Source organism: Marmota monax, unplaced genomic scaffold, assembly GCF_021218885.2.
Source record: "Marmota monax isolate L192 unplaced genomic scaffold, Marmota_monax_Labrador192_F-V1.1 WCK01_AAM20220418_F8-fsc00012, whole genome shotgun sequence".
Lineage (NCBI taxonomy): Eukaryota > Metazoa > Chordata > Mammalia > Rodentia > Sciuridae > Marmota > Marmota monax.
In genome coordinates, this window is record NW_026695227.1 from 31,107,003 (window position 1) to 31,125,234 (window position 18,232).

The 18,232-nt window shown below is 40.6% G+C and overlaps 2 protein-coding genes across 10 annotated transcripts in view; both read right to left on the reverse strand.

Moving 5' to 3' along the window:
• Window positions 1-2,707, reverse strand: part of Cers5 (ceramide synthase 5) — a 32,532-nt gene extending 29,825 nt beyond the window's left edge. The window contains exon 1 of one of the 7 annotated variants that reach the window (XM_046435850.2): window positions 2,432-2,704. In XM_046435850.2, coding sequence (XP_046291806.1) covers window positions 2,432-2,628 — 197 coding nt within the window. In that variant the 5' untranslated portion in view covers window positions 2,629-2,704. Of the gene's footprint in view, window positions 1-2,094; window positions 2,217-2,262; window positions 2,363-2,431 lie in introns of those variants that run through there. The other 6 variants (XM_046435855.2, XM_058576222.1, XM_046435854.2 and 3 more) reach the window with 6 other exon arrangements.
• Window positions 2,708-6,564: 3,857 nt separating this feature from the next.
• The window catches only part of Lima1 (LIM domain and actin binding 1), a 95,405-nt gene continuing 83,737 nt past the window's right edge, over window positions 6,565-18,232 (reverse strand). For all 3 annotated transcript variants that reach the window (XM_046435981.2, XM_046435979.2, XM_046435980.2), the window contains 2 exons: window positions 11,140-11,273; window positions 6,565-8,854 (listed from right to left, as the gene is read on the reverse strand). In XM_046435981.2, coding sequence (XP_046291937.1) covers window positions 7,837-8,854; window positions 11,140-11,273 — 1,152 coding nt within the window. In that variant the 3' untranslated portion in view covers window positions 6,565-7,836. The remainder of the gene's footprint in view (window positions 8,855-11,139; window positions 11,274-18,232) is intronic.

The window sequence follows — 18,232 nt, forward strand, 5'->3', positions numbered from 1 at the left end:
TGGCCTTAAATTTACAATCACTCTGCATAGGCCTTGCAATTTTTTGTGATTATAGGCATGTGTCACCTGATAGCTGTAAGATATTTCTAAGATTTAGTTTACAGTCTGTACACTGTAACAGTTTACAACTATTATATGAAATTATTTACTTCTAGAAACTAGGTAGGGATTTGAGAAATAAGAAAATGTAGAAAAAAACTAATTTTTCTAATATTTTGGGTAAGTTTTTAAAATTACATTCAAAAGAGTGGTTTCTATTACCTATATAGAACACCAGTACAAAAAAGAGGAATTAGTAACTCATCAGTCAATTATAATTATTAACTAAGGTAGCGGATTTTAAAAGGTACTAAAATAGCTAGACTGTTTCTAGGGTTAAATCTTCCTAAGCACAAAGATGAAACAAACAAAGTGTCTGTCCTTATTAGCCAAGAAATATACTAGAATGCTTTTAGCTCTGTATTCCTATCTACCATTACTCCCTTGACACTGGAGCACCATAGAAACATTCAGATAGAATTTCCACAGAAAAAAGATGCTTTCCAGCAGCTCTGTCAGGGGATATATGTCCTTAGCCATCTGCGGGAACCCTTTGGAATCTGAAGAGATACACAAATTTATATAAAATGAGGTGTTTATAAGCAACAAACTATATTACTAATAACAAAGGGGAATTACCACATTTATGTGAAAAGCAAATAATCTTTTCTGATGACAATGAACTTTACTTTCCTGTCTTGAATTCTTTATTTTCCTTTATAGTCACTGCATTTCCTTTCTAGTTTTTTTGTTTGTTTGTTTGTTTGCTTGTTTGTTTTTTTAGCACCTCTATACAGATATTGAGGAAAAGAATACCTGGATCTAGTTTACTCCTAACAGAGACAAATGTGCCTCCACGCCATGAATACTAATACAATGTCTATATTCTTAAAAAACTGCAACATAAGTTTCTGAGGGACCTACAAAAAGCACTTAGATCTTTGGGTTTCATTTGCTTCAGCTAAAAAGCATCTATATTTTGCAATTGAACGTCTGGTAGAGCATTTTGATAATAAAAGATAAACAATATGAATAAATAGATGAATGACTAGCTTCATATAAGTAAATTTTCAAAAAAGATTTTTTGTGTCAGAAATAGGCAAATTAAGGGCTGGGGCTGGGGCTCAGTGGTAGAACGCTCGCCTTGCAAGTGTGAGGCACTGAGTTTGAGCCTCAGCACCACATAAAAAATAATAAAATAAAGCTATTATGTTCATCTGCAACTAAAAAAAAACTTTAAAAAAAGAAAGAGGCAAATTAAAGTACTAATAAAAAGCAGATATTAATCTTTCAAAGAATAACGGGATTGTTGGGTCTGAAACATATTCCCATTCTAGAAAGGGCACTCCTGCATTACAGTCATTTCGGCTGTGGATAAAGGTAAAACGGACAGAAGACGTCAAAGTGTCACTTTCATTACTTGATACCTATGTAGAAAGTCGTCTCCTTTCCTGGAGTCTGAACAGGTTTGATCAAAATTACACACAGCTATAAATCCACATTATAAAATCACCACATCAAATCCTCAGTGAATATCTTCATTTTACCCAACAGATACAATCTACCACTCAAAGAAAGGTGAAATCACTTTTACCAAGAGCACATGATTGGAAGAACTATGTTGTGATTTTTCTAACCTCACTTAGAAGTTGGCTCAACACAGAAGTCTTCTAATAAACCCTATGGCTCCCATCCCTTCAAGACGACTGACCACTCCTCCTTCCATCTGAGGCCTCCAAGGCCCGTACTGCAGCTCGCTTGACACCTTCCCGTACTTCGGAAGCCTCGGGCTTCACCACACCCTATCCCAACTAGATTTCTTCTATCATACCAACAAACAAAACGTCCCTGAGCTGACAAATCAGGGGCCTAACTAATCTCGTTTTCCTCAACTCAGAAGCTAAAGTGTCCTCACAAATTTTGAGTCTCATGAACCCACTCCTTTTACTTGGAACGTCTGGTGCTTGCGGTGACCCTCGGCTTCCACTTCCCCAACTAGCTCGGGCTCTCCTAGCCATTTCCAGTTATCCGTGTCAGGGTCTCTGCCGGACTCACACTCAACCTGTTTCCTGTAGGAGCGGTGGAGGTCAGCAGAAGGCCCACAAGATCTCCCAAGAAAACACTGGGACCTAAACTTGCAGGGGCCCAGCGTTTCCCTCGCCCCTCACTCTTTCACTTGCCCACGCCTCAAATTCCCGGTCTCAACTCAGGCTCCAGGACCACCTCAGCCAAGCTCCGAGCATCTCCGCCGCGGCCCCGGCTCCTCCAGCTTCCGGGCTTTCTCTTCAGTTCTGCTTCCGGCCCTTGGTCTTTGGCCCCGCGGCTTCCCGGGCCTGCGCGCCCCCGGACCACCCTCGGGCCGCCCCCGGCCCTCCACGCCTCGGGCTCTCACCGCTCGAAGAGCAGCCTCACGGAGAAGAGGCCCGCCGCTAGCGGGAACACCGAGAGGATGTGTCGGGCGCGCGGGTAGCCGTAGCCGTCTCCCGGACCCTCCAGATCGGCCCAGCTCACGTTCTGAGGCAACCAAAAGCGCTCACTCCACAGCCAGCCCCACAGCAGGCCCAGGGCTCCCGCCGCTGCAGACGCCATCTTACGCCCGCCCCGCGGCCACCGCCGCCACAGCCTTAGCTACCGCCACTGCCAACGGAACCCGCGGAGAGGCGGTCCTGGGGCGGGGCCCAGCCGGCGGCCACCCCCTTCCGGCCCCTTCTTGTCCCCTGCCCCGCCCAGCCGAACTCCTCCGCAGAGCAGGGCCTTTTCTCCGCCCATCTCGCCTCCCCGCCCACCTACCTCTCCACTGCGGGCTGGGGCACTCTCCAAGGGTCCTTGCCCGCCGGCCCTGGCCACTCCCACAATGGCCACGCCCATTCGCGCCCATGCAGCCCCGGCTCCACCCACCACAGGCCCCTTAACTCTGGCCCCGCCTCTTATCGCTGAGTCCAGCTTCCCTCACCGAGGCGAGCACGGCCACACCCCTTATTACCGGCTTAGTTCCCTTATGGGGACATTTCTCTTTCCGAGTCCAGCCGATACAAGTCCATTCCCGCTCGCAGCCAGGATATACCTGTGTCTCCACTCCCAGGGTCCCTCCGGCCAGGGCTTATTTTGCCATCTCATCTGGTCCCACCTACTCTTAATTCTCCACCACAAGCATTGTTTTTACTCCCAATCTCTTCTTCCCTTCGAGCCCCTCCATGATCTCCATCCCTTTTCACTACTTGAAAGTTATCGTCTCTTTTCCTCGGAAAAAATGGACTTTAAATAGTTATTTTATTCTTCTCATTGGGGAAAGGGAATAGAAGAAAAGCCGTGTGGAAATCGAGACGTCCAGAGGAAAAATATAAAAGCAAAGAGAAATATGGACGGAGGGAATACATAAACTAGAGATCCAGCCCGCGCTTAGCATGTGGCAGGCTCCAGGTTCAATCACCAGCGCCCCCCAAAAAAGGCAATATTTAATGAGGTTTACTATGTGCCAGGTACTGCACGGTACGTTTTACACAGGTAATTTCACTCTTTCACACACTGGAGTAGATATTGTTATCCCCAGTATTTTATGGAGGAGGAAACTGAAGGCCAACAGCTTGTCCAAGGTTATATAGATAAGAAGTGGTAATGAGAAAGTTTTTAGACTCCAGAACCTTGAACCTTTATCCTATAAACTGCCTTAATTTTAGGTTTTCACACTGAACATTGAACTCTGCATAAATCTACACAAAAGAGGGGAGAAATAGACTAGTCCTCTCCAAAAGACTCAATTGTCCCTCAAGTACCTTAGAACCCTAATTCGGTCTATTAAAAACCTGGCTTCATGGTTAAATTGCCAGAGGTTAAATAGAATGATGGGGTGGGGGGGATTAAACGAAGAATCAAATCTCTCTTATCTGGGAACAGATAAAGTAACTTTATAACTAGTAAGGCATGCTTACATCAGAATAACTCTGGCCCTGCCTCTGATCCGGGTTCCCAAAGGAGAGGAAGCGGGGCGCGGGGCGGGGAAAAGCCATTCCAAGGAGTAGACTAGAAGATTCGCTTTTATTCAGTTTCTCAAACTCTAACATGTATCAACTCAAATATTAGCTTTCCCATATCCCACACGGAGGGAGTTTTTTTCCCTGAGCCCCAGCCAGAGATTCTGAGTTCAGAAGGTTGGGAGTAGAGCTCATGAATTTGCATTTCTTTCCTTTTGGGGTGGGGGAGTGTCTAGGATTGAACCCAAGGCCTCAAGCATGATGTATGGCTGAGCTACATCCCCATCCCTGATTTCTCCTAACAAATTAATAGGTGATGCCATTGCTGCTGCTCTGCGTACCTCCACCTAAAGCCATTTTCACCCAAACCTAGCAATAATTTAATGGTAACTACCTTATATTTAAAATACATATTAAGGGCTGGGGATGTGGCTCAAGCGGTAGCGCGCTCGTCTGGCATGCGTGCGGCCAGGGTTCGATCCTCAGCACCACATACAAACAAAGATGTTGTGTCCACTGAAAACTTAAAAAAAAAAAAAAAAAAGAATACTTTAAATTTACAATTGGCTTACCAGGCTATAACCCTATTGAAAGTCAAGAAGCATCTGCATTTGAGATAATGTACCCCTCCAGAAAATTTTACAAATAAACCGAAAAGGCTTTGCACTATCCTTAAGTACTTTAAAAAAATAAATAAAATAAAAAAATAAAATACATATTAAAAGGAAGTAAAATCCCTTTCTGGTCCTATGGGAATTTAAATCAGAGCTTCAAGGAACAGAGAACATGCTAACTAGGCATGCAGGAACCAGTGCACAATAATCTTGGTCTAAGACTATTCAAAATGGTTTCCCTCAAAATGCATTTGTACCAGTTCTCAACCTCTTGGCCATTAGAAAACATATTGATAATGAAATATGTGATGAAGCCAACTAAGTTGGGCTTTCACTTTGGCTAGGTATAATCCAACCAGCAAATCACTGAATCAAGCCTGTTTTCTAGCAGTCATAACCAGAATCTCCTTGAACATCTCAAGTCCTAAGCTTGGTCCGTTTTCCTGCTTTCCCAACAGAAAAACTTACCTCATCCAATTGTCACCATTAACATACCAAAACCAAACAAAGTTGCCTTCATTTAGACAGCTGAAAGAACAAATGATTAACTTTTTATTTGGCTGTAGATTTTTTTAAATTTTTTCCCTTGAAATGCTTGTGTTATCTGATCATTCTCTGGACAAGGACATCCTATTATTATATTGAACGTGGAGCTACTCTTTGTTTCTTCTCTCTGTGCCTGTATAGTAATGATATGTCTAACAGACCTTGAAAGTTATAGAAAAGGATTGTAAGGGTAATTTTAGTTCCCAAATGCCTGACATATGGTGACATACTCAACTGATATCAAAGGCAAACAGATTTTTTTTTTAATAAGGTCAGTAAACGAATATCATGTAGACAGTTAGAATTGCAAACAAACACATACCAGTGGTAAGCTCAAACCAGGTTTGGATATTTTATGTCAGGTACTCCTGGATTATTTGTACAGTGACTAGAGGTTTCTAAATGATTTCAGTTTGGAGTGGAAGCAAGAGCAGAGGTACCCTGCCATATAGTTAGAAGGCTAGAAAAGACCCTTAGAACATACATTGACCCTGGAAATGTAAAAGCCAAGCCTAGTAGCACATGCCACTTTGGACAATTAGAAATTTGAGGACAGCCTGGGCAACTTAGACCCTGTCTCAAAATATAATAAGAAAGGGTTGGGGATGTACCTCAGTGGTAGAGGTAGAGTGCCCCTGGACTTAATCTTTCCAGTACTGCAACAAACAAATACCCCCCCCCCCCAAATTTAAAAAACCCTCTTCATCTGCAATGAAGTCTACATTTCCAACCTATTAAAACAACAAAAAAAAAACAAACATGCAAAAACTTTAACAACTGGAGCAGTTATCTCTATATCAAACAACCAAAAATGTCTCTGCCTGGAGTGGAAAACAGATATTTTCAGCAGAGGCATTTGGAAATTCCATTTAGAAGGTCAGGCATAATTGTAAGGTGAATTATTTGGTTTGGTACTGGGGCCTGGGGTACCTTATCACTGAACTACACCCCTAGACCTTTTTATTTTTTTAAATTTTGAGACAGGGTCTAAGTTGCTGAGGGCCTTGCTGAGTTGCCCAGGCTGGCCTCGAACTTGTGATCTTCCTGCCTCAGTCTGCTGAGTTGCTGGAATTACAGGCATTCACCACTGCGCCCAGCAGAATTAATAAATGTTGAATACAATAAACCATAAAAACCACCACTGGATTTTTGCATTTGTAAAGCAAACATCTCATTTGGAAGGCACACATTAATATCTCTTGCCAAGTTGCTTGCAGTTTTCTAGAAAAATTTGTCTTCCTTCAGAGGATCAAAGTCCAAACTTGGCCCAACATTACCACCTAGTGGTGATATATTCATAGCTCGTCTCTTCAACTAAAATGGGTTCTTCCCAAATTACTAGTGTGAAAAACTGTTAACAATGTAAATAAATAATGGAAAAGAAACATGAAAAGTTCAAATGTAAATTAAAATCTTTATTGAATAAAAATGTTTCAGACTATGAAAGATGGTAAGAAAGCAGATTATTTTACATATCTAAAAAATATTAGAGCTAAATCTCTATAAATGCAGTAAAAAGAAAAGGCTATATCTTTAAAACACCTTTCACTCTCATACATACAATTTGGAATATCAATTATGTACAACAAATCTTGTAAAGTTTATAATGTTCTAAAGCCTTAATACTAAAGAAAACCATCCCAAGAAAAAGGCCTAGGGTTGGTTTAATTCAACCTGGGAATGTTGTCTGCAATAAAAATCAATGCACTTCAGAGCTGATAAGTATTAAAAAATTATTGCCTCAGAAAGGGGATATCAGAAGTGAAATACAGGATTTGGAGGTCTGAGCTCATGTCATTTAAGGCGGTTCTTTCTGTTATTCTTCTTCCTTTTGCATGGTGAACAGTGATCAATAGTTCTCACAAAAAAGATGCAGCTTTCAATGAATTGTGAGAAACACAGATACCACCAGGAAAAAAAAAAAAGCAATCACTTGGGGTGTAATCAAACTCATTGGCAAATACATAACTTATTTGGAGACAGTGGATCTCTCCAGGCACCAAAGCATGTAGGTTGGTTCTTTATTAGTCTCAAAAGGTGCTCTGAAAAGATGGCTGTAATGTACCTCAATAATTCAATTCCAGATTTAGAGCAGGATGTAAAGCAAAAAATTCCCCACATATATATGAGAGTAAGAAAATTAACCTAATTTTAAAAAAAGACTAAATATTTGATCTCTTAACAGTAGATACTAAAAAATTGATAATTGTTAAAAATATACAACTACGCCCTTTATGCTAAAGTGCATTTAATCATAACATGTCAGTCCCTAAATTCCTTCTGTATATTCTCTAATTCCACAATAGGATTTGTAGTGTAAAAATGTATACTAATCATCCATTTACTTTAATATTGCCATTTGGTAATACAATGGAATTTGGACTAGATCACTTGGAATATTTCCCTGCTTATAAGCATTTATGCATTTTGTCACTATTAAAGTGAAAGATTTAAGTAATGTTATTTCTAGTGTTTATAACTGGTTCACTTAAGCAGCAGTATGGGATTTTTTTTTTTTTTTTTTGGTAGCAGAAATTCATTTCCAAAGTTGCTTTAGCATAAATGTCAGTTCATAATCCAATACCTGTTTCTGTGCATCACTTTGATAAAGGGCAGTGGCTCACTAACACTAACATGAATTTAAGGCCCAACACCATTGCAATTTGTCATTCTTCATCCTCAACCTCATCTTCATCCTCATCGTAGTACCGATTTCTCTTTATCTGTTCTTCCACAGACAGCTCTTGCACTACTTCTCCCTCCCAGAATTCCACATCCTGGGATTTCTGATTCTGAGTAGCAAATTCTTTAGTGGAGGTGTCATCTACAAAGCTGGACCTATTTGGAGACTTGGATTCTGGTGGAGACTGGTGTTTGAGGAGGTTGTTGTCATCTTCATCTATGTTTGCACCATTTTCTATGAGATTCTCACTCCCCATCTCAAAACTATTAATTTCCTTTCTTCTCTCTGCCTCTCCTCCTTTAGATTCCTTGTTTTGCCAGGCCATTTTTCCCACATTCCCATTCTTCTCGGAGACCCAGGCATTTTCCACTTGTTTCCTTTCTGGTACTATCTCTCCTGCAAACTCCTCGCTCTGCTCAGACATGCTCCAACCTTTCCTGATAGGTGGGGACAAAGCTTTTGGGCTCTTGACAGAAGATGTTCGAAATGAAGCTGCAACAGTGAATGGGCGGCTTCTTTCCTTCAATGAAGAAGATCTCCTCAGCTTCTTCAGATCCAGATCTACATCCTCAGGAGTTTCGAGCTTGCTGATTTCATCCTCTGGAGGCCATTTGGGCTTAGACACTTTGATCCCTTCCTCCAAGGCACTTCCTGAACTGCCAAGTTCAGATGGGGGTGGCCAGGCAATTCTCAACTTCTTGGTTTCAGCTGGCTTGTCTTCCTTTTCTCGCTGAGAGGAGGCCTTGGCTTCCATACTTGCAGCCAGCACACCCACCTTTGCAATGGGGGCATCTTCTACTCCTGGGCTCTGAGGGGTCTCCCCTGCATTTGGAAGCTGGGATGATCTCTCCAAAGTCTCTTCATTTTCATTTTTGCTTGCCCATAGATCCTTGTGTGGTCTGTGCCCAAAGCCTTCATCATAGTTACCTTTAGATTTAAAGAGTTGGTTGAAGTGAGGTTTACAATAGATTCTCCCATGTAGAGATGCATATGTTCCTAGACTGTCATCAAAAGAAAAAGAACATAAAGTTAGAAAATCTTCATATTCTCATTTATACCTGCAGGCTAATAACAGGCATTTCCAGTATTTTCAGAAGATACTGAGAAATTTATTTGAAAGTTCATCAATGACTTAGGATTCCCTACTCCATTTAAAACATATTAGCAATTCTTCTCCTTCTTTTTAAAATCCTTATACAAATCCTTACTTTCAAGATTAAACCTTCACAAGTCATTCTTCCACTTGGCATGAGTTCCCCATTTTCAAATGATTTCACTCTCCTCTGTGAAAATTTTTAAAAATTACTTCTTCCAGGAAGTATTCCCTAGGTAATCATACCTAGCTCTGATAACTCATATTGCTTAGATATTTATAATCTATTAACTATTTACAATGATATTTCTTTGTAAAAAGCTGAATCTTTTTTGTGTTGTAATTTAAAAACTTAATTCTACAAGAATGGTTACAATGCTCTGAAAACAGCTGGCACTCAATAGCTACTCCTGACTGAATAAATGTAAGATATGGTTAATAAGAGAACAGTGAGCAGTAGCCAGGAGGAAGGTCTTACCCAATGTTAGTGCTGGACAAGTCTTTAGATATGATCTCTTGCAGGATAATATATTTTATTTTTATTTTGTTATGGCACTGGGAATTGAACCCAGGCTCTCAAACATGCTAGGCAAGTGCTCTACTACTGAGCTATATCCCCAGTCCTGAACTCAGGGGCACTCAACCACTGAGCCACATCCCCAGTCCTATTTTGTATTTTATTTAGAGACAGGGTCTCACTTAGTTGCCTAGCACCTCCCCATTGCTGAGGCTGGCTTTGAACTCTTGATTCTCGTGTTTCAACCTCCCGAACTGCTGGAATTACAGGTGTGCGCCATGGCGTCTGGACTACTTACGAATTTATTTATTTTTTGAGATAACCTTTTTCTAAATTGTCCAAACTGGCCTCCAACTTGTGATCCTACTGCTTCAGCCTCCCAAGGACTATAGATGTGCTCCACTATACCTGGCTCAGAGTAACATTCCTCCGCCCCCCCCACTACTGGTGATGGAACCCAAAGGCATTTTTACCCTGAGCTACATCCTTAGCCCTTTTTATTTTTTATTTTGAGACAGAGTCTCACTAAGTTGCTTAGAGTTTGCTAAGGTATGTTGCCATACCTGGATCAGTATTTTTTAGGGTATATTTTAGTATATGTTATTTTTTTAATTATAGATTGACACAATACCTTTATTTATTTTGATGCCTCATGCTTGCTAAGTACATGTTCTACCACTGAGCTACATCCCCCAGCCCTTATCTTAGTATATATTAAAGGGTTATAAAAGTGACAACTTTCCCCCATCCCCAAGTAATGTGTTTTGAGAAAAATTAATTATGTGTGCAAAAAAAGAACTAATGCATGAAAATCTGTCAGATTTTGGCTCAATATAAGGGAAAGTTGTCTAGCTAGAGCTAACACTGGAACTAGCTGCGGTTAGGCATCTACCCCCTATAAATGTTATGCAGAAGGCAGGAGATCTTTCAAGAGTATTTTAGAAGGGATGCTTGCTCTGGAAGGAAAACTGGAGAAAGTAGCATCTTATAACTTCCTTCTCTAGGTCTGGATTATGAAAATGATTTAATATGGACTATACCCCAATCTGTCACATTTATGTCTTTGAGTTACTTAGAAGAATTATACATAATAATTATTTTCTCAGAAAATAAATAAAATGAAGCAACATGGAAAAATATACATGCTCATCAGGGGCTATTTTTATTGCTATTTATTTACACAGTGCTTAGTACACTTTGAAGTAAGAGCTCAGGTAGGTAACATCTTGGGATTTGTTAACTTTATGATTCTATGACACCAAGGGAAAAAATCCACTAAATTAGGTCTTAATATGTAAAGGAACATATCAATGTATAATAGCCAGGAATGGTGGTGCATGGCTGTAATCCCAGTGGCTCAGGAGACTAAGGCAGGAGGATCACAAGTTCAAAGCCAGCCTCAGCAATTTAGTAAGGCCCTAAGCAACTTATAAAATGATGAAAATAATAAAAAATAAAAAGAACTTGGGATTATGTGGCTTAGTGGTTAAATGCCCCAAATATCATTATAATTTTATATGAAATACTTGTCGATAAGCAGGTATCTTTACTTTATTCAGGAGCCTTCAATACAATACCATCATCACAGTAGATTTTAATACCAATGATCCAAAAGCCAAAGATTGCCTCTGAAGCTCCAACTATACATAGAGAAAGACTGTTTTGGTCTGGCTTACCTAAGTTTGTTGTTGCAGTAAGAACAACGGAAGCAGCTGATGTGAAACACCTGCTGATTAGCCAAGAGACGCTCCATTGGGTAGACTGTTTTCTGACATTCCACGCAGGTCTCTCTTGCAGGTGCCTGAAACTTCTAGGAAAAGGAAAAGGACAACTTTAACTAGCATAGGCAGTGATGAGTTAGTACTCTGCTGAGATGGGCCTGGGATTTTCTTTATCTAGTAATTGGCTAGTCAGTCAATTCTCATAGGAATACTAAACTTATTCTAATTATATCAGCTGACTCTTCAAAGCCAAGAATCTTTCCTGAATTCCTTTCCCAAATTATCTGTCCTAAGTGTAGCAGCCTTTGAGGACAGATAGATGGGCTTGGGCTGGACTTCAGAGAAGGGCACACAAAAGCCACCGCACACAAAAAATGCACACCAAATCACCAAATGTTAAGGGCAGGGGAGTAGGGGGAGGTGGGGCAGGGATTAGAAGAAAATGTCATCACAGCCCAGAAGAAAGAAGTTTATTCGAGTGCCAAGTAAAAGCAGGACAGACTATAATAAGAACAAATTCTGAAGGGGATAACTTTCATGGAGAGGAAGAACATTTAGCTTTGAGAATTAGGTAAAAACATTTCAATTTCAGTAAAGCACCTTTTATTCCCCTTTGCTTATAATCTTAATTTGTGCTGGATGCAGTGACATACACCTATAATCCCAGTAATTTGGGAAACTGAGTCAAGAGGGTTGCAAGTTCGAGACCAGCCTCTGCAATTCAGTAAGAGCCTAAGCAACTTAGTGAGACCCTGTCTCAAAATAAAAAATTAAAAAGGGCTAGGAACTTAGTGGTAAAACACCTCTGGGTTCAATCCCCAATACAAACAAACAAAACACTTGAAATATAAAGATACACAAACCATTTTATTATTTTATTAGGCTTCAACAAGGAAGTATTTCCCAATCAGGTTATAGATTCTATTTCTTTTGTTCTTTTGTCGTCTTCTTCTTCTTCTTTTTTTTTTTTTTTTTTGGTTTTGGGGATTGAATTCGGGGGCACTTAAACATTGAGCCACATCCCCAGCCCTTAAAAAAAACAAAACAAAAAAAAAAACAAAACAACTTTTTGTTGTTGTTGTTGTCTGTGGACTTTAATTTAATTTATTTATTTATATGCAGGGGTGAGAATTGAACCCAGTGCCTTACACATGGTAGGCAAGCGCTGTTACCACTTAGCTACAACCCCAGCCCACCCCAGCCCTTTTTTATATTTTATTTAGAGAAAGGGTCTCACTGAGTTGCTTAGCACCTCACTAAGTTGCTGAGTTTGGCTTTGAACTCACAATCCTCCTGCCTCAGCCTCCTGAGCTGCTGGGATTACAGGTGTGTGCCACCATGCCTGGCAGGTTCTATAATATTTCTAAAATACCAATGGAGAATAAAACTAATGCAATGGGTAATGTATTAGTTAATGACCAGGAATTCATGCACTATTTGCAGCATGTGGAATAAAGGTAGGTACATTGATTTAACTTGATAAAACTCAATCCTAAAAAAACTATTAAATAGTTGGTATTCAAGCACTGATAAAAGCGAGGATTCTAAAAATATCATAAGCCTTTACATGATAAGAAAAGGTTACATGGCTACAAAGTGTGGGGGTAAGAAGTCCCTAGGTAAGTGTGGGTTGTCCTTGACTTGTCCTAACATAAACACCTCAACCAGTAGACGCAGGCTTAGGCAGCCAGGAAGCTCTTGAAGGCACCTAGGTGCCTTTGTACCCAAGAGCAGCTTGGGCTCTCACCAGAAAACATACGATGGTAAATAATGCAAATGATTCCCAAGGCCCAGGGCCTCAAAAGCCTAAAAGGACCAGGATATAGGCAAGATAGACTTTTGATTAAAAAACTTGGAAATAGGCCCATAAAAAAAGTTCAGACTCTGAATTCACTTGTTACATGATTCACTAGGAGGGAAAACAAAAAGAAAGTAGGAAGTAGATTTGGACAGGAAATGAGAGTAGAAAATGAACATAAAATGGAAGTAAAGGGATGGATCTATAAAAGGGAGTTTAATAAAATCAGTAGTAAACTTCCAAGGAGTACTCAAGGGATTTAAAAAAAGAAGGAGTAAAACTGAGTGGAAATGACTAGGTAGCAAGAAACCCCTTCATTCTAGGGGCAGAATCCTAAAAAGAAAGATTTAAACAATCAAAAGGCCACAGGCTACAACCTAGTTTACCAAGCATAAGGAAGATATTTAAATGTGACCTAGTGTTATTATATTGAATGCTGATGAAGGTAATTAAGACATTATTTGGGGATTAAACCCAGGGCCTCACACTTGCTAGCAAGTGCTCTACCACTGAGCCACCCTCCCCCACCCCCACCCCGTGCCCCTCCCCCGCGCCCCCCCCTTTTCTTTTATGGACATTCTAACAAGACTGGACCTAAATGGAGACATCTGCATTGTTTTAAAAGTTCTGAAAGAAGTATGTGGTCCCTGCATGGTAAACAGGAAATAGATTAAAATGCAGAATAAATTAAAAATGCAGAATAAATAATAGTGTAATTGAAGTCATTGGAGAATCTACCCAAATCACAATCCATGCAATGTAAAAGTAATAGGACAAATGTGTTTATCAGATTAAAAATGTTTTTCAGTTGTAGAGAAGGGATTCTGTATTTTTAACACTTAAAATAGGTTTAGAAGAATAAGTACTTACTCTGGTCAGTAAAGAGAGAGCAGGAGACAGAAACTTCACATGGTATAAGAGAAAATTGATACTACTTTGCGAGAGGAGAACAGAGGGATAGAGAACACACTTTCTTACACACACAGAGGTAAGGAACTCTGCAGAAGGGTGCAGCTTAGTGAACAGAGAGGAGGACCTGAGAGAAAGTGTAGGTTGAGCTCACATTAGGAGGAAAGTGGAAGGCAGGAGCAGAAATTAGGTACCAGGAGCAGGAAGCAGAAGCTGGAAGAGACAAATAGGAACCTTCAATGAATACACAGCATTTGGCGTACCCTGGAGTGCTTGACTGCAGCTGAGCTGAAACTCAGAGGCTAGGTTCCAAGACCACTTTTTTTTTTTTTTCCTTTCTTTTTCAGGTAACTGCTCATAGAGGCAAAAATCAGTCTCACTCACATCTACCTGAGGTTGGAACATATCCCAGCCCCAGAGAGTGAGCTTTTATGAGCCTTTATGCACAAAAGGAGTGTCTCATTAACAATTCTTTAGTGTCTTACTACCTCCCACACCTGACCCACAAAGGCTCTCTCTTTAATGAAGCCTCACCCACACAAGTAGAAAGTCATCCTCCCGCTTAACATCAAATTAATAAACTGCTGGCTCAAATGACTGACTAACCACAAGCTCTAGCTGGCCAGACCTACCAGATTCCCTATTCAGATTACTCCTATTCATTTCTCACATAATCACTTTTGATATTATTTAAGGTTTATGCAGCAGCTGCCCAAGTGTCATAAAGACAAGAGAATCCCAACATGGTAACATGCCAAGTCATAGTGGCTACGGCTGGGCCTTCCCTTTGTTTTCTCTGTCCTGGGCTCCCAGCCACTTTTCTGTAATTGCCCCCATGTCTATTCAGACAGCAGGAAGCATAGTCAGTGCCCAAAACTCTCTCCATTATCATAGACCTGGCAAACATCCTGCCCATGCCTTCATGGCATGCTCACACTTGGCATCACCACATTGAAAATACTGCCAATATGAGAATGGTAGATATTTTTTATCTTTACAATGTATTTTTTTCAAAAATGAAAGGTTTTTCTACCCAGACCATCTTTCTCATGTGGGAGCTGAAGTGCCAGGATGTCAGGTGCCTTATCACAGTTACAAACACAACTGGGCACAGAATTAGAATTAAAGCCCGGAACTCCTACTCACAAACCAACAGAGCATTTTCTAAATCATCCTGGAATGTTAAATTTCCCTTAGTAAAGGAAACTTATTGGAGGAGAGAGCAGATGCTAACCCGAATGAAAATAATCTCACTACAGCACTTTGAACAAGCTTCACTTGGTTTCAAATTAAAATGTGTAGATAATGTCTTCAGGATATTCTGGAATGAATGAGGTAATATATAAATGATTGATGTACACAAACACTGTCTTTCCCATCTGATATTACAGATACTGTTGAAGAACAGCTACTTACAGCTGTTTTTCCAAAATATTTGCATAGCTTCATCTACACTCTTTCATTCTCTTCTCCTTCTTCTTCCTTTTTTTTTTTTTTTTTTGTGTGTGTGTATACTGAGGATTGAACCCAGGAGTACTCAACCACTGAGCCACAGCCCTTTTTACATTTTATTTAGAGACAGGGTCTCGCTAACTTGCTTAGAGTCTCACTAAATTGCTGAGGCTGGCTTTGACTTCCTGATTCTCCTGCCTCAGCCTCCCATACTGCTGGGATTACAAGTGTGTGCCACCATGCCTGGCTTTCACTCTCTTCTTTTACATATATTTTTTGGTCTAGTGAGGGATCAAAGATCCATTTGGGGTGTACATGTGCGTGATAGGGGCAAGAAGCAGTAGTTGGCAATAGGCACTGAAGCTAACTAGCCTTTGCATATAATGAAATCAGAAGAAAATTCTGTACTGATGTCAGACCTTCATTTCATAGACAGAACACCACAAAATGCCTTTCATTCTTTCCTTGCAATTTGTGCACAATATCTAGATAATAAAACTGAAATTCTTCACCACACAGTAAATGGTTGGGCCAGTTCTGCGCAGCTTTCATCCTTCTGTCTGTGCAGTCTTTGGGGAGAATATATATACAGTGAGAAAGGATTGTAGGTGCCCTTATAGACTTATAATTCTAATAGCTTTGTAAAGCAGCATGACACAGGGGCTGGGGATGTAGTTCAGTGCTAGAGTGCGTACCTAGCCATGTTCAAGACTCTGGGTCGGATCCTCAGCAATGGGGGGAAAAAAAAAGAAGTCTAAAACCTCTTATCATGTCCACAGGGGAACAGATGGCAGGTCACTTATAAGGACTCTGCAATGTATGGATGCTATATGTCCTTTGATGCAGCCTGCTGTTTTCTTTTCACACCTACCAGCAGGACTAGCTGAGGAAGCTGGTGACTGGGCTGTCTAGGGCACAGTGGGAGCAAGAAGGTATCCTTTAGGGTACCACATTCCCTTGCTTTTTCTTTCCCTATGGTCCCCTCTTAGAACATTTAGGTAATGACTTCTCTCAAATGGCAGGACAGAAAGCTTATAGAGATCTGAGTTTCTTTTTTCCCTCTTTTAATCTGTTGAGGCATAGCTGAAAATTAAAATCTGAGTCTCTTGAAGTAGAATGGGTTTGATCTCCTCACAGGATCCGCTGAGCTCTATTATCAGAAACACATCCTTTTTTTATGTGGTGCTGAGGATGGAACCCAGTGCCTCACACATGTGAGGCAAATGCTTTACCACTGAGCTTCAGCCCCAGCCCAGAAACACATCTTTAAAATATATATATATTTATTTATTTTGCAGTGCTGGGAATGGAACTCAGAGCCTCACATATGCCAGACAAATGCTCTACCACTGAGTCACATCCCCAGCTCTGAAACACATCCTTTTTGAGAATGAACCTTCAACTTCATTAGTACCAAGTCTCATCTACTAAGCTATGTGGCCAGTGTTCAGAATGTATGAAGTCCTTATTGTATCTTTTTTGTTTAAGCTTCGAGCTACAATTTTAAATGAAATGAATCTCTACCTTAGATGTCCTATTTTCAACTACAGACAGGCACTAAGGAACCATTTTGTTCCATGATGTGTGGGACCCAAAAATCTATTTTGAGTGAACATGTGTATTCTTAGCTGCATGTAATTTCTCAAAGTGGAGAAACAAGTTTTCTGTTGCAGAGTCTGTAGTCATAAGACCAGTTATGCCAGCACGTTTTCCTGTACATATTTACTAAAATGCCTTGCTTGCCTGCAGACTGTAAAGGGAACTATGGGGAAGAGAATATAAATTTCCCTTAAATAAAAGTGGAGATATAATTGGGTCCCACTCCAGGCTCTGGACACCATAATCTTTTGAGCTTTGGACTGCAGGCCAGTTGACTCATGTCTTCATACAATGTTCAAAACCTTAGGTGAGTGTCTGTGAATGCAGGGATATTTACATTCTATTGTGGATATGGAGTAACTAGGGACAAAGGAGGAGGCATAAGTCTGAAATTAGTGCAGAAAGCTTCACCTTTGTTTCTTCTCACTGGTGCCCAAAAGACCTATTGAGAATTCAAATATTCTCAAGAACAGATTTTAGTTCTTAGATTAGCCAGGGAATTTCCCCAGACCCCTCAGTCATATGATCTATGACCAAGTTAGATTTGCTAGCCATTCTTTTGTTGTTAGTTGTAGTACTGGGGATGGAACCCAGGGCTTCATGTAGGCTAGATAAGCACTCCAGCCATGACCTAAACCCCCAGCCCTTTTTGCCATACTTGATCAAGAACCACAACCCAAGGACTCACATCTGGGCAGGATTGATTCTGGATAAGAGTTAAGTAACCCTCTGGCATTTACTACTTTGTTGGATTCCAAATACTTGAAAAACAAAGTGCTGATGACTACATGGACAGATCTTCAAGGCCAGAACAGAGTTAGGTGGAACACATGTGCAGATTCAATCACCATTACCCAGTTCTTTCTTCTTTCTCTTTCTCCTCCACCCTTTTTCTTTCTTTCTGCCCAGGATTGAACCCAGGGCCTTGCACATGTAGGCACACACACAGACTCTGAAGACTTTCTTGTACTTGCTTTCTCTTGTCTCTTTTTTCTTTTCCTTTCTCCACCCCCCCCGACCCCCCACTACTTTCTTCAACTCTGTTACTTTTCAAAAATCTTATTTTCCCTGTAAATTTCTGCTACCTTTAAATTTTTTATGGTTATCTTCTTTACCCTGCCCTTCACCCCCCCACACACACTTGTGATCCACCCTTTAATTTCTGGATCATCTGTATCCTCCTTCCCCCACCCCCAAACCCTCACTTTCATCCTCTTCTCATTGTTTTGGTTCACTACAGTTTTCATCCAAGGACCAATCACACACAGTGAAGAGATATAGGCATAGAAC